General features: G+C 40.5%; 2 protein-coding genes across 6 annotated transcripts in view; one reads left to right on the top strand and one right to left on the bottom strand.

Moving 5' to 3' along the window:
- Nucleotides 1–3,066: 3,066 nt before the first annotated feature.
- LOC116316519 (alpha-1,3-galactosyltransferase 2-like) lies at nt 3,067–15,799 on the bottom strand. Of its 5 annotated transcripts, none has more exons than XM_031735074.2 (6): nt 15,686–15,799; nt 12,051–12,099; nt 11,826–11,915; nt 11,293–11,388; nt 4,883–5,020; nt 3,067–4,737 (listed from the first exon to the last, which is right to left on the bottom strand). In XM_031735074.2, the coding sequence occupies exons 2-6, from the start codon at nt 12,053–12,055 to the stop codon at nt 4,053–4,055; spliced, it is 1,014 nt and encodes a 337-aa protein (XP_031590934.1). In that variant the 5' UTR covers nt 12,056–12,099; nt 15,686–15,799; the 3' UTR covers nt 3,067–4,052. The 5 variants fall into 5 exon arrangements, with proteins under 5 accessions (XP_031590934.1, XP_039467722.1, XP_031590932.1 ...); XM_039611788.1 differs by having other exon boundaries at nt 11,293–11,377; nt 15,686–15,798; XM_031735072.2 differs by lacking the exon at nt 15,686–15,799 and adding an exon at nt 14,987–15,259.
- The window catches only part of LOC116316503, a 33,713-nt gene continuing 31,905 nt past the window's right edge, over nt 14,823–16,630 (top strand). The window contains exon 1 of the mRNA XM_039611787.1: nt 14,823–14,907. The gene's annotated coding sequence lies outside the window, so the exon portion shown is untranslated. The remainder of the gene's footprint in view (nt 14,908–16,630) is intronic.

Here is a 16,630-nt window from a genome sequence, read left to right as displayed (position 1 = left end):
CAATGTTCTATTGCTCTGTGGCGTAGAGAGTGTTGTGTTCTTTGCAGCTGTGTGCTGGGGCAGTGGGGTGAAGACAGCTGATGCCAACAGGCTGAACAAACTGATTAAAAAGGCTGGTTCTGTCCCGGGTGTCAGACTGGAGAACCTAGAGGAGGTGTCTGAGAGGAGAATGCTAAAAAAGCTTCTTTGTATCATGGACAACCCCTCCCAGCCCATGCACGCCTCCACGATTGACCATCGGAGCACACACAGCAAAAGACTCATTGCCCCGGAATGCAGAACTGACCGCCACAGGAAATCCTTCGTGCCGGTGGCAGTAAGACTGTACAACTCTTCCTCACTCTGTAGGTGATTTTCCTGAGGATTAATAACAAAGCTATTCTGTTCCCATTCAGATCGTGCAATATCACCCAACAGTTTTTCATTGAATGTTTGTTTCATCTCCCTATCATATGCTGCTACTCTTTTATTCATTTGCACAATAATATGCCACTTTTAGAATCACCTGCACTGATAGCTAAGCTAAGCTATTTATTTTTCAGGATATAGTTATATTGTTACTTGTTACAGTTATTTGATATTATATTTTGCACTATCCTACTGTATATTACTGTAAACTTGTATTCTATTGTACATATTGTATATCTTATTCCTCTGCTCCTCTGTCTCTCTTGCTGTATTGAGCATGTGTATGACAACAGAATTTCCCTCGGGATAAATAAAGTTCTTCTTATCTTATCTTATCTTATCTTATCTCTATTCTAATAAAATCTAAATCTGCATTTTGTGTTAATGCAGTGAAAAAAATTCCCTGTCAGGATTAAATAGCTGACCTGATCTCTCTTTCTCTCTGTGTGTGTGTGCGTAAAAAAGATTTGTGTGAAACTGTGAAACTCTGCACTCAAGTTTCAAGTTACAAGTACGAATTTTGACCCTATTTTTCTTCCTTTCATCTGATTGGCCAATGTCATGTCAATCACAGTCAAGTTCACACACAAATCTTTTTTACGCGCACACAAATTCTTTTTACACATACAAATCCTGATTTACAAGTACAAAATATTTATGACCACAATTTGAGCCCATAGAGTTTGATGTGTAATTATGATTAAACGTCCATCCATCCATACAGGAGACAGCTATAATTAAATGAAATAAAACGGCTGTGCACAGTATAAATCATAAGCATCTTTTGCCATGATGAAATTGGCTTTTTGCATTTGATTTTGTGTCCATGTCCCTTCAGCAAATTCCACAAGATGAAGCAAAAACACAAGGCCAAACTTTGCAGAGCCAAACAGAAATTTGAAGATGAAACCACATGGCGTGATGAGAAGATAAAAAGTCTAGAGAGAGAATTGTCCTTGTGCTGTCATTCAGTAGCAAAGGTGAGTCTGCACTTGGATGTTTGAGGTGGAGCAGTAACATTGAGTGCAGTTCTTTTTACAGTTGCTTAGTCTGTATTTTATGTCCCCTAAATAACACAGAAAACTGCTACTTGTGTCCTTCTGTTTGCTGTCTTATTGGTTCAGTGATGAAGCCGAATTTGTCAATCTTTCGTCAAGGGGGACTGTAGGAGCAGATATAAAACTTAAGGTGGTAAATGTTTTGCTTTTCCTTTTCATGCTCAGGAGAACGAGCTTGTCATAAGCATAACTGTGGAAAATGAGAAACTACTCTCTGAGAAGAGGAAGCTACTGCAACAGTCACATCGTTGTCCTCGTCACTTGATCGAACACAGAAAACTGCTACTTGTGTCCTTCTGTTTGCTGTCTTATTGGCTCAGTGATGAAGCCGAATTTGTCAATCTTTCGTCAAGGGGGACTGTAGGAGCAGATATAAAAGTTAAGGTGGTAAATGTTTTGCTTTTCCTTTTCATGGTCAGGAGAATAAGCTTGTCATAAGCATAACTGTGGAAAATGAGAAACTACTCTCTGAGAAGAGGAAGCTACTGAAACGGTCACATCGTTGTCCTCGTCACTTGATCGAGATGGGACGGGCTCAACTGCACCCAGTGTTACCCACAGCACGGTGGAAAGTGAGATGAGGGAACTTTTTAGACCAGCTAACACCCGGGTAGCTTCAACGAGCCAAGTAGCTACACGGAGTTCGACTGAAGTGGGGCAGTCTTTTATGGCGTTATTTTTGTGCCACTATTCTGAGCGCAAAAAAAAAAAGTTTGCAGGTGCATGTGACCGTTTCAGGAGATGATAAAATATTTCTTAACACCCCGATAGCTTGCTGAAGAACTCGAGTTTCTTCTCCCCCCTCAATGCTGTCAGACACTTGAAAGTGACCCGCGCGTGCTTCTCAGCCAATCACAGCGGTACAGACACCCAGCCTTCCGTTTCCATTAAACTCCTTCCGTTTCCACTATACTCTTTCATTCACATACATTATTCTCTTGCATACATATATTTTCTTCAGACATGTATGCATTCTCTTCTTACATACATATATTATTTGTGAGATTAAATGCATATTGAATGCATGTAAATGAGAGCAAAATGTAGGAATGCATAAATGAAAATGCATGTATGTTAAGAATGAGAATTTGTAAATATGTCCATTAAAATACATGTATAAGAGAGCACAATATTGCAATGTGTGTGTTAAATATGTGTAAACATGAGAATAAAAATACCTAAATATAAAAATTAAAATAAAACTATGTGAGAGTGAAAGTATATGTATGTGAAAGAAGAATATATGGATGTGAGAGTGACAATATATGTATGTGAGAGTGAAAGTATATGTGTGTGAAAGAAGAATGTATGTGTGTGAGAGTGAAAGAATGAATTTTGGCTTGTACGGCCCCTCATACAAAACCAGTTCCACTTTTTCATTGAGGAAGAATAACGGCCCGATTGAAGTCAGATTACCGCAGGATACCAGTTTAACCTGAAGCCAAGTAAAAGAAATTCCCATGAATCACATTACGTGGCTTTTCAATGGAAGTATTTCTTGTATCAACGAAAACTTTTTCCTCACATGCGTCTTCACTTGAAAAACATCATAGACCCAACATTGCAGTTTTTGTACATAATATATTTCTCCTCAAAAAAGTCCTACAAACATTTATTTTATTATGACATGTTTTAATCAAAAGAAAGAAAAGCAAACACGGCCATTATTATTGCAGAAAGGCACTTGATGCGCACACAGACGTGTCTCAAACTGTCAAAAACAGCTCTTTAAAATATGGCATCCTTACTTCTACTACGAAGGTTGCCATCATAGAATTCAGTAATGCCCCAGATGTCATTTTATTGATATCAGTACAAAATAACTTGCAGTTGTACTCACCAACATTCGTTATACCACAACAATATAAATATACAAAACAGTTCAGTCATTTTTCAACATTACACCAATTAATAGCACACTTGTAAAAACAGCACGAGCTGACAATGAACACTAAACCTTTGGTTCAAAGTTCATGTGTTATAAATGATGTTTAAAAATTATAACTCTGATATTCAGATCACAGGCTTATCCCCAAGAATAATGAGCTGCAGCTGATCTTAATTCCAGGAATGCAAAATAACTTTATATGAAATTCAAATACAGGGTTAAATTTTCAACAGATCAGCCACCTGCGCTTAATACTTGGAAACCAGAAATGCATTTTACCACATAATGTGAACAGGACATCAGTACAAAAAAACACCACAAAACAAAACAAGAAGTGAAGCTGAAGAAATGAGATAAAGAAGAGCTGAAATTGTATATTATATGCAGTTTGGTTTGCTTGTTTGACCTTTCATCAGCACATGTAATTTTAGAAAATGAAGACAATATTGCATAGACGTTTATCTGAGTTCTTGTAAGCAAACTTATCCTGCATTTTGGAGTTGAGTGTAAATGAACTCAAAGAGGAAGCATGAGTAACTAGGAAAATTTTACTTTACCATATTGTTTTCATACCATTACTTGAAATGGTTGCCGACTTTTGCATATTTGGGAGTACGTAGAAAAATGTGTTTTCATATAGTTTTCATGTTATTAGAGTTGCTGAATTTGCATGGTTTTGTGTGTAATTCCAAGAAATACTAAGGTGTGCGCAGTTTATCATATTGTTTTGGTGCCCATAGCAGTCGAGTGACTTGAATGTCACTCCTGTAGCCGATTTGGGTATCCCAGCAGTACTCTGGAGAAAGCACCCTGCTGGGTTTGTGCAGCCACAGGTATTTGTTTAGGTGGCTTTCATCGTGCCACAAAGCCTCCACGTTATTTTGTTTATCCTCCATGATGTTTTGGTAGCAGGCCTCAACCAGAGATTTTACGCTTTTCCATGAACCTCCAAAGACAGCAGCGTGATAGTAGAAATCCCCGGTTTCCATGTAAGCCTTGGATTTCGGGTTTCGGTCATAAGTATAGAAACTCTTTGGAAGGTGGTAGTAGTAGGCATGGAGCAGAGCCACAGAGTCTCCCAGAGCCTCTGAGCCAAATCTCCCAGTGAACACCTGATCTACATCGAAGCAGAAGACATGCGTGGAGTGGTGGCGAATATCAGACTCTATGACATCTGATATCGCCTTCATTCGCATCATCGAAATGTCCTGCCATCTTGAGTGCCGTTGCACTTTGATCACTTTCAAGGTTCGCTGAGGACTGAGATCGATGTGCGGGACCTTCTCTGGCATGTCTGTAAATACGTAGTAGGACACAGGCAAACCCACCATAAAGTGGTGTTCTGAGGAGTTCAGAAAGGTCTCGAGGTATTCGTCCAAGTACCTTTGGTGATAGTGGAGACAAAGAGAGTTCATGCTTTATTTCACAGTCTAAAACAGTTAGACGAATAGAGCACAAATATACAGACTAAATGGCAATTAGAAGACCAGGATGTATTTCAAACAGTCGTACTAATGTGAAAACAAACCTTCCCACAGCAAACACTGTTAGAGCAACAGAGGATCCTTCCTTCTTGTGGTTCTGGTCGTAATGTTTAGAGTCAAACATCCCCTCCCAGATAATAGGAGCTTTCCAAGTTGTGCATGTTTGAACGTCAGTTCGAGACCTGAAGTGGAATGAAAACAGTTAAACCGGTCACAGTTAAGTTAGGACTTCCTGTGGTGGTTTTATCTGGGTTTTTTTGTTGTTGTTTTTTTAAACAAAACTACAGATGTGGTAAGGCCTTGTTTGTGATAATGATCAACTACAACTGGCAGTTTCTCTTTGCCAGTGTAAAATGGACTGAACAGTCCTCAGAACAATGGTAAAAGAAGTCAGTGAAGATCAGATAAGGAGAACTGTAAGCTTTCAAAACTGCGAAAGTTTCTTTCCATTTCAAAGATCATCAGTTCAAACAGTTATACATAAGCATTATTTAGATGTTGTGGCAGTAAGGATGGACCCAACCACATATTTCACTCTTTCAACACTTTTCTTTATTTCGGTTATCGTCTCTTACGACTCTCAGCTGTAGCTTTTCAGCTGCCAGCCACATAACACATTCAACAACAACAATAACAATAACTCCTCAGGTCCTGGCACGTTTAATAGGGGAGGTGTGATGAGCTGATCGAGCTCAGATGTGTCCACCTCCCCCCCGCAGCTGCACCATGAACCACACACACCGCCACAGATGTGTCACTAGTTCTGTAAGAAAACCAAATCACCCTCAGATGAGTGGAAACTGGTCATAATGTTATTTTGGGCTCAAGCATGGCATGAACTGGAAACTGCTGGGACATCAACGGCACTGTTTACAGTGAATTGAGTTTTATATCATCATGGACTGAGAGGAGACTACTAGAATTGCTACCATCAAGCTCAACTGAAATTTCAAGCATAGTAGTGGTAGCATCATGCTGTGGGGCCATTTTGCTGCTAGTGGTACTCAGATATTGTACGAATTAGATGGAATCATAAAGAAGGAGGACTACCTAAATTAAATCAACAGCTGTACAGTTGAAATTTGGACATAATTAGGTGTTTCAGCAGGACAATAATCCTAAAGCCACATCAAAGCTGGTTTTGGAATAGATAAAGCAGGCTAACATTAAACTTTCTGCAATGTACTTCCCAAAGCCCCAACCTCAAACGTATTGAAAATGTGCTTATGCTTAACAAGAACTAATTTAAATAAAATTACTAATTCTGCCAAGAAGAATGCTCAAATATCCAAATTATACCAGACGCCTGCTAATGGGAACCAAAAGTGTCTGAGTGAGGTGCAGTTTGCTACGGGACATTTAATCCAGTGTTAGTGGGGGTGTATGCATACCTTTTACTAGTGTAGATTAGAGAAAATCCAAAGTAATTTCAAACTAGTTCATCCAAGTCTTTAAAGGTGTGTGCTATACAATTATTCCACCCTGGAAAATCAGTTCAAAACATTTCTAACATTCCTCCGTGAATCGCTACCTTATCGTGGTGGAGGGGTTTGTGTGTCCCAGGGATCCCAGGGGCTATGTTGTCTGGGGGCTTTTGCCCCCTGGTAGGGTCTCCCATGGCAAATTGGTCCTGGGTGAGGGACCAGACAAAGGGTTACCGGGGCCCCGCCCTGGAGCCAGGCCCGGGGAGGGTGCCCGAGGGCGAGCGTCTGGTGGCCGGGCCTTAGTCCATGGGGCCCGGCCGGGCACAGCCCGAAGAGGAGACATGGGCCCATCCTCCTGCAGGCCCACCACCCGCAGGAGGCGCCATAGGGGTCGGGTGCATTGCGTGTTGGGCGGCGGCCAGGAGCGGAGGCCCTGGCGGACTGATCCCCGGCTGCCAAGACTGGCAATAGGGACATGGAATGTCACCTCTCTAGTGGGGAAGGAGCCTGAGTTAGTGCGTGAGGTTGAGAGGTACCGGCTAGATATAGTCGGGCTCACCTCTACGCATGGCTTGGGCTCTGGAACCAGTCTCCTGGAGAGGGGCTGGACTCTGTCTCAGTCTGGAGTTGCCCCTGGTGAGAGGCGGCGGGCTGGGGTGGGTATTTTAATATCCCCTCAGCTTGCTGCCGGTACGTTGGGGTTTTTCCCGGTGGATGAGAGGGTTTGTTCCCTGCGCCTTAGGGTCGGGGAACGGGTCCTGACTGTCATCTGCGCTTATGCGCCGAGTGGCAGTTCAGAGTACCCAGCCTTCTTAGAGTCCCTGGGGGGGTGTGCTGGAAGGTGCCCCACCTGGAGACTCTGTTGTCCTGCTGGGAGACTTCAATGCTCACGTGGGTAACAACAGCGAGACCTGGAGGGGCGTGATTGGGAGGAACGGCCTCCCTGATCTGAATCCGAGCGGTGTTTTGTTATTGGACTTCTATGCAAATCACAGTTTGGCCATAACGAACACCTTGTTCGAACATAAGAGTGTCCATAAGTGCACGTGGCACCAGGACGCTCTAGGCCACAGGTCGATGATCGATTTTGTAATCATATCACCAGACCTGCGACCATATGTTCTGGACACTCGGGTAAAGAGAGGGGCTGAGCTGTCAACTGATCACCACCTGGTGGTGAGTTGGATCAGGTGGCGGGGGAGGACGCTGGACAGACCCGGTGCACCTAAACGCGTAGTGAGGGTGTGCTGGGAACATCTAGCAGAGGCCCCAGTCCGCGAGATCTTCAACGCACACCTCCGGCAGAGCTTCAACAGCATTCCGAGGGAGACTGGGGACATTGAGTCCGAATGGACCATGTTCAGCGTCTCCATCGCCGGTTGCTGCATTGAGCTGCGGCCGCAAGGTGGTTGGTGCCTGCCGTGGTGGTAATCCCCAACCAAATGGTGGACACCAGAGGTGAAGGGAGCCACCAGGCTGAAGAAGGAGTCCTATCGGGCTTGGTTAGCCTGTGGGACTCCGGAGGCAGCCGACAGGTATCGACAGGCCAAGCGGAATGCGGCTAGTTCAAAGGGGCAGGTCCAGCCAAAGCCATTCATTCTAGCAATCAGTAGTTTTCTGATGAGGCAGCAGGCTCTCCAGGGCAGAAACAATGTTCTTATTTTTCTCCTTCTCCCTGAGGCTCTTCCACTTTAAGCTGGGTCCTTTTTATTCCTGTCTCTCTGTAAATAGTTATATTTTATATATTTATGTTTAATGTTTTTCTGTTTGAGCATCTTAATATTATTTCAAATAAATTTTTGTAATGACTAATGTGTAAAGCATCCTTTATGCCTCTGCTCTGCTCTCCACAGTGAATAGAGAAGGGAGACTCTCTCTTCAAACGCTAGATCGACAGCTGCCATCTTGCAAACATACCGTCTGGCACTACTTCCTCCCACATTTCCGCTTCACGCGCATGAAAATTGCATATTTTAAAGTGCGACCAGTTCGCTTTGGACGTGCTTCGAGGTGTGAATGTGCACGCGACCAGCTAGGGGCGTCTGGCGCTTTTCGGTTGTGTCTATCGCGTTCGGTGTAAACGCACCCTAAGACTTCTACGTCAAGCAAAATTTATGCCATCTTAATTATCTGAGTCCTATTATAGGACAAATAAACAGCCTTCCTTGCAGCCCTTTTATTCTGTGACACACAGTTTACAACAACAACCATTGTAAAACCACCTGTGGTGTGTCAGGCCCTTTATGTGTGTATGCATGTGCGAGTGTGTTTGTGAATGTGGGTGTTTATGTGATCTCCTGCTCACACCCTGTATATTGCTTAACTCCTCTTTAACAGTCTAACCATACACAAACAGGTCATAAATGGCAAGAAGTAAACATCCTCACTAAATAAGGACAGAAAAACAACCTTCCCATAGGATGTCCCTGTAGTTAAACACTATAGCCTCCCCCACTATTCAACAGGCTGCGGAGGGGGTCAGAAACAAGGGAGTGTCTTTGATCATATAGTTTGAACTAAGACTTAATAATGTAAGTACAATAATGGCAGCATTTAACAATTTGACTCTAACAACATCTATTGCAGCTTCCACATTTTATGGCTATAAGGAAGCTTAAGTGATGATTCCCAAAATATAATACTGTTCATCTGGATGCAGTGTTTTCAGTGGGAGAAACATTTCGTCACTCATCCGAGTGACATCTTTAGTCTCAGCTGCAGGGTCACTTCAGGTTTCCCCAGCCTCATAAAGAGTACATTTACATAATGATTGAAACTAGCACCACTGGTGAACAATGGGCCGTGAGGTCAGTTTTATTGTCAATAATATGCAAATTATCATGCCCACCGTTGGTCAATGGCCATGAGTACCATTCACAGAGAGTTGGGGAATGGCTGCAATAACAAGCTGTAAGCTGGTGAAAGATGCATCCTTGATTTAGAGATGATCTTTTCCTTTTCACATAAATGGCCACATTGATGCTTCACTCAAACCAGCGTTTGTGGTACCCCAGCATTTATGGTACTCATGGCTATTAATCAATGACCATTGATCAATGGTCATTAAAACGCCACGTCCAGATGAACAAAATCAAGTTTTGGGGATTTCGCTACCTGAATGATTGAGCAGTTATTCAATACATGTTCTTATGCTTAATTTGGTATAATTTCTGAAATCTACAGTAATTCTAACACTTTAAAAATACAAATTGTATTCAGTATCCTTTGTAGGGGACAGTAAGACTTTAAAAAAAGCAGAGGTGAGACACAAAGGATTTTACTTCAAATTGGATAGTGGGAGTCAGATGTGTAGGTGTCAGGGGATGAGGTGGAGGAGTCCCAGTTATTAGAGCAGGAAGGTGAGAGCTCAGAGGACATACGAGAAGCCTGAGCAAAGGACAAAGCGACCACACCCACCATCCATTATGGATAAGAAGCAATTTGTAAGTTAAAACTTTGACGGTTTCCTGTTTTGTTTTTTTTTCGGGTGTTAAATCACAATATGTAGAAGAAATAGAGACCACAAAAAAATGTGGAATACACAATCAGCTATAAGTCATATTTACTCTATTTATATAATCAATAATATAGTGTTAAAAGTACACTGAACTGCACCTCTCCTTACTTTCTAAATACAGTTTCAAACTATTTAAATTCAGTTGAAAGAATTTTTAAACAGGAACCATGAAAACAAACAATGCTGGCCACAAAAGTCTCGAGAGGATCTGGTGAGATCAGACAGTAGCTAGGCAACCAGGTTTTTGAAAAAAGAAAAAAAAAAGCAGCACACAAACCAGAGAGAGTTACTCATCTCTGAAGGCGCCTTTAAACCACAACTCAGATACCAGGGGGCCATTCATGCAATAGTCTTGCTTGTTTTACAGTTTAAAAGAAATGATAAGGGGAGGAAGACAGAACAAAGGTGTGCTGTGGAAGTGTGTGGTATTCAGGCACGCACCACCTTCAGTGGGAGACTGCGGCACCCACGGTGTGGGACGGAGAGATTTCGCAGGTCTTTCCTCCCCACTGCTGTCAGACTCCACAATAAAGACTTTGACTGATCTAACACACACATCCACACATGTGCAATAATACTAATGTGCAATAATCCTTTCTGGCATCGTTGTATTTTTACTCAGTTGTATATAGCATTTGTATTCTATTTTTATCTTATTGTATATTTTATTCTATTTTATTCTACTGTATATAGTATTTTATTCTATTCTGTACAGTTGTGTACTGTATTTATTCTTATCTTATTTTATTCTAATTTTTCCTTCACAACTTTTGCACTGTCCACTTCCTGCTGTGACAAAACAAATTTCCCACGTGTGGGACTAATAAAGGTTATCTTATCTTATCTTATTTAAACCTTTATTTCGAATATGATGCAGACAGTTCAGTCATGGATGTCACAAACCTTCTTCACCCTCTTTCCTTTGCACATCTCGTCTCTAACTTTGTCACCAAACCATTCAACCCAACCTGGCTCTCTGATGTAGTCATTTCCATTCTTCTCCATTCTGCTCAATCAAAATGCTGACCGCTGGATGAGCAATTTATACCCCAAGACACTGCTGCGCTCCATAGTTTATCAAAAGGTTTAATTTAAAAACAAACAAAACAAACAAACAAAAAAAATGTGTGTGTAGGCACAAAAAGTTCAGTTTGTCCATTTCATAAGGATGAGATTAACATTGAGTCTGAACTAGCACTACTGTCTGTGGAAAAGGTGAGACCTGTATGATGAGAACAGCCTAATCCAACAGTAAACCTAGTCTGCATGAGAGCTGCCGTGGGGGTGTTGTTACAGGTAAACACACATCTTAAAGGGATTAAAGTTTAACCTGTTAAAACAAAGTAAATACCCAAGGAGGAGTTTTGTCTGTTACTGTGTTTTGGGTTTAACATGTAGCTTTACAACATATGAGAACAAGTTTATGGTGTTTGAGGCCAGAAACACTGAGACTTAAGTGAAACAGTAACGGTAGCACCTTGGTTGCCAAAATGAAATGTCTTGATGGTCTTACCAAAAGTCGAGGCTGACATCAACGCTGTTGTCCAGGGTTGGCAGCTTTCCATGTTCCAGTGTGCATTTTTCCATGGGTAGGAAACCTATGAAAATACTGATATCAAAAGCATTTTATAGTTTCTTTTTTTAAATGCCATCATAACAATGACAATATGTAATACTCAGGGGTGAGTTAAAAATTTACTGTCAGCACCTTGTTTCATTAATGTAATCTAGTCTATATTTAGAAATAAGAAACAGAATTAAGGTTGTTTTATTGAAAGGAACATTTTGGATAACATTTAGCTGTAATATGTATAATGGTATTTCTGTCATTTACCTAACAACAGTGATTCAAACAGAGTGGACACAAAAAAAGTCAGCCACATATTTCAAAAGCAACGAAATCTACATCTCCAAAACGATGGTCCCTGTTGGATCCACATGATTGTGTTGCAGGAGTGCCATTTTAGGCTGAATTAAACTGACAGCTGAGTAAGACATTTTTATTAGACTTTTTTTTTTTTTTTTTTTTTTTTTTAAGATACTCACTTCACAGTTGGACATGTGAAGTAGAGAGCACAGAGTGCAGCCGGAACCCAAAGCAAACATTTCAGCGTGCACTTTGTCTTCTGGAAGAATCTGCGGGTGAAACGTTCAAAGATTAACCATAAATACTGAGACTGAATTTCAATTTTACTTTCAATAACTGGGCAGATGTGTTACTGAACTGGCAAAGATGACACAAACAGTAAACAATAATGGGTTTTTTAATACCTCATAGTTGACAGTCCTTCAATTTCACCAGACAACACTGAGAAATAACCTGAGAAAAGACAGAAAAAGGTGGCTGTGGGTTTGGTTGAATTGGCAACTCTGACATTATTCCTAAACTTTGCTATAACTATTACCCAGAGAACAGCATCAGCATGAGAAACCGATCTTTTCTAAACATTTTGCATATTTGGTACTCTTAAATGTTTAAGATCAAAGATACCAGCACCACACCTGGATCCTGCATCCTTTTGCCTAGGAATCTGCAGGACTTTGCACCTATGCAATTAATCATTCATATGAACATGCATCAGGGTTTGTTTATCTCAAGCCTTAGTCACACAGGCCTACAGACCATTGGCAACCGCCTGGAAACTTCTGTTGCTAAGTAAGGCTCACCAGCTACTTGCTGAATGATAATGAAAACTGAGAGGCCCCTTTCTAAAATGTGTTGGTTGCTGCGGTAAGGCACTACAGTCTGTCTACTTTCTTCTTTTTGTGCTGCATTTTCACAGTTTCACTTGCCGCCTGCAAGTTATTGCAAACAAATTGCCACCTTGCATGAAAACTACAGGCAACGCTGGCAACCTGCATGGAATCAAACACAAGGTGGTTTCCAGTCCTTCATCCTTTGCAAGCCGGCCTTAGGTGGCCCTGAGTGGAAATACAGAATTTTGCACTTCTGTGTTGTCGCTCATCATACAACAGGTGTCATTAATGCCAGCCTCAAGTCTCATTTAGTCCTGGGAAAACGCATGATTCCCTGCATTCCTGCCTCTCTGCCTAAGGATTGGATGACTTCCAATTTCTTGCCACTGAACTCAGCTAAAACTGAACTCCTTGTATGCTGCATTTTTAATGTTTATTATTCTCTTCTCATTCTTTTCTCTCATTTTAAGTGTTTTGTCATCTTTTAATACTGACATTTTTTGGTAAATTAAAAGATCAGATCGGAATCAGGTGTTTTCAACCTGTGAGATGACAGGCTTGTGTGAGAAGGCATTCTGTTTTTATTTAACAAACTCAGATCTTTAGAAAACATTGAAAGGAAATACATCATAGCATTAAGAATTGCTCCGTGGCACCGTGGTGTTGCAGCTTACATTAATAGCCAAAACATCCCTGCTTCAAGTCTGGACACAATCCACTTGTGGATGTACCAGCTGGTGTAAAAAAAAAATAAATAAAAAATAAAAAAAAAAAAAATATATATAATCAACAGAACAACCTATTAATGCTGTGTAAATGCATATGCTATGAGTGTGTATGAACGGACTGCAAGCAGGAAATTCCTGTTTTCCAAAACAACAACCTTTGCTTATCTGAAACATTTTAAAGATAACATGGATTGGAGTCTTTGCTGATGTATGGTTTGGTTTGGGAATATTGCATCTGGAGCCACGGAGGCTCACCATCCTTACAGGAGCAAATTATTCTACTCTGCTTACTTTTCCTCCCAGACTAAGACTTTTAAAAGTTTCTTTTCGCATTAAAGTTAAACTTTTAACACCATCTTTTCTTAAGGTGAATTCCTCAAAGATTCCCAATCACGATTCTAAAACACATTTTTCCTCAAAGTGTTTAAACACATGCTGGTTAAATATTAAATTCAAGATTAATCGTATGCTGTGCCCATAAAGACTTGTAAAGAAGGTAACTGAACACTGGACTTGCTGAGCACAAAAGATATGTTAACAACCACGTGTCTAAAAAGAGATAATTCACCAGCTGTTTTAAAAGCATGACCCCGTACAAAAGTTGCAAATAAAAAGGAAATGTGTTGTTTATAATCTGCACTCATAGTCAACTTTTCTAGTGTCTAGTGAAATCCTTAATCCATGTCTGCAACCAAAGGAAGGGGAAAAAAAACTCTCTCCTGCTTGACAGACATGTTTGTACTTTTGTAACTGCGGCTACATTTCTGTAGGCGTGTACTGGGGTTGTAATTAGTAGCAGTAGTGCATAGTGGTTCATGATCGTGTTTTAAAGTAGCTTGTGCTGTGGCCGGTGAGATGTTACGCATTGTTTAAAGATTCCTTTGAACGTGTCCCGGCCTGAACAGTTACGACACAGCTGCAGGTTGTTTGTTTTCTCTCAGTAATGATATAAAATTAATTATAAAATTAAAAAGCAAGACCTGTAATTTCATTGCAGGATTTCTATTTCAATTTTTTTTTCTTAAGAGACGTTTTAATTTGTTTAAACTCCTTGTGATATCAGCATTTACTGCTGGTGAACGTGCAAGAAGAGGTCAAATTACGTCCAACTGGAAAATTAATGAGAATTCATCGTTAAGGTTGGCACGACCTAAAAGCACTAAAATTTATCTTGAGTTTAGGTAAAGAAAAAAAGCTTCCTATAAGGAACCAAGATGAAAATAAATGTACTTCTACCCTACCTGCGAGTCGGCGACGCCCTTAAATACAAACGAGAAAAAACAAAACAAAAAAAAAAACAACAGGCTACCAGTTCAGGAGGAAGATTCGTTGTAGCGTTGTGGCTCACTGAAGAGCCTCCCCGCTCACAGGTAAAATTGGCTCAGGGAGTGGCTCAATTTAAAGGAAAAGCAACGTATATCTCCTCTTTCCTTTACAGAGATGGCTGCTTCACAGCGTCTAGCTACAATAGAAAGCTTAAGCGTTAAACCAGCAGTGAAGAGTGCAGCGAACTATTTTAAGCCGAATTATAACTAATTTCATATGAAATTAGTTATAATTCGGCTTAAAATAGTTCATATGAAATTAGTTATAATTCGGCTTAAAACTACGTAATTTTAGAGACAGGTGCAAAGTGCACAAATATTGAAGCATATTTATGGAAATACGGAAAATATGGGAAATGCAGCCATGCAAACGTCCAAGTAAGTCGATATTTTAGATATCTGCGCATTGCACAGGGGAAAAATACTATATAAATAAAGCTGCCTTGCTTTGTTTTACCTAAAACGAAATTTTGAAATAAGGATGGCAACTTCTTCAGTGGTGGAAACAAACTTCCATGCTTTGAAATCTCCCTGTAGATGCACGAAGAGAGACGTTTTCACATATTTCGTTTCTCCAGCGTCAAAAGTCTGTTGCCAGCCCTGTACTCAGAGGTTCCTTGCCCCCGCAGTTTTATTTTCTTCCATCTTCTACAAATATCCACAGCTGTGACTCCACGTGGCTCGTTAGTGGATGTAATCACGTCTTTCTTCTTCTGTCTGCTTATGGGCAAAAATACCTCCTCAGTGTCGCCTGTGACACTCAATCCTTTCTTTTATCATAGAAGTGCGAACAACGACGGAACTAAAGGCGAGCCACTGCGCGCAGCCATTACGCACTGCTGTGTGGCTCATGTTACCTGTTATCTTTAATTCAACAGAAGGTGCTGTAGGCTACAACACATTAAAGATGTAAAAATTGTTATCTGTAGGGTAACAAAGCGTGAAAAACTATTTTCTCACGACACTAAATTATATTTTTTATCTTCTTGCTTGTCTTTACCGCGTTGGATTTTCTCTCCAGTTTACAGATCTCAGCCTCTCTGACAGGTCAAATAAAGTAATAGCCGCCAGAAAAATTCAGGGATTTATTCTATTATATTGCAATTCTGAAACAAATGAACAACTATTCAAATAAAGAGTGAAGAACAGTGATTACCTGTAGTTTTAGAGATGGCAGGAAATCGCAGTCTGCCTCAGTGGCTGGTGCGGAAAACTACATGACAGGAGTGCCATAAAATGCCTTTGTGTTTCCGTGTCTGTAGTTCATGAAGAAGATAGCCTAAATTAAGAATACCGCAATGATGAGGCGTTGTATTTGATCATGTGTTGTATTATCTCAAAGATCTGGAGATGAAGCTTAAACTAAAACTTAACAATGGTCCACATACTGATCACAAACACATTTTCAGTAACACATTTTCAGTAGATTACTCACAGAGGCAAGTAAGTGCAATTGCGTGTACTTAAACTATGTTCCTTGCTTTCAGGCTGATAGATATGTAGCTGGGGTGGCTGTAGGCTAGATGGCAGTGCCAGTCACCTACTACTCAGAAGGTCGGTGGTTTGATCCTTGTCTGCATGCCAGCCCAGCTCACTTCTTATATACAATAGCAACTTTCACCACATTCAGGAGGGCTAAACTTTTAAACGAATTGTGAGTTCAGTAGCATGTTATTTTAAAGTGTAACCTTTCTGAAGGGGACAAACAACAATACAAACTCCAACAGCATTCTTCATGACTTTTGACAGTGAATAATGACAAGCACAGAATAATTTATAACAGTTATTTCCAAAGTTGTTAAGAGTGCTGTAGCCCACTAAAAAAAACAAAAATTCCCATGGGGCCCACCAAAGCTTAAATATTTGCTATTATCAAAATACAAGAGAAAGTGCTGCATCTCATTAAAAATTTCATTTATAAAAAAATAAAAAATAAACATAAACAACACAAACTGTTGGCTATAAATTGCTAATGCTCCCCAGTCACATTTAAGTTGTTAAGATCAATGTGTGACCCAACTGCCACTGGCACAAAATCTTCAATACAAGGGCATTAAATTTAGTTCAGTCATGATTAATATCACAGACTAACCACCTCCTA

Source organism: Oreochromis aureus, linkage group 5 (assembly GCF_013358895.1).
Source record: "Oreochromis aureus strain Israel breed Guangdong linkage group 5, ZZ_aureus, whole genome shotgun sequence".
Lineage (NCBI taxonomy): Eukaryota > Metazoa > Chordata > Actinopteri > Cichliformes > Cichlidae > Oreochromis > Oreochromis aureus.
The sequence above is the reverse complement of the archived record's forward strand: the minus strand, read 5'-3'. Positions and strand labels throughout refer to the sequence as shown.

Coding starts and splice junctions, on each gene's coding strand:
- LOC116316519 (XM_031735074.2), bottom strand. Junction 5,021..11,292: donor GATGTCAGCCTCGACTTTTG/GTAAGACCATCA, acceptor ATTCCACTTCAG/GTCTCGAACTGACGTTCAAA. Junction 4,738..4,882: donor ACAGTGTTTGCTGTGGGAAG/GTTTGTTTTCAC, acceptor CTATCACCAAAG/GTACTTGGACGAATACCTCG.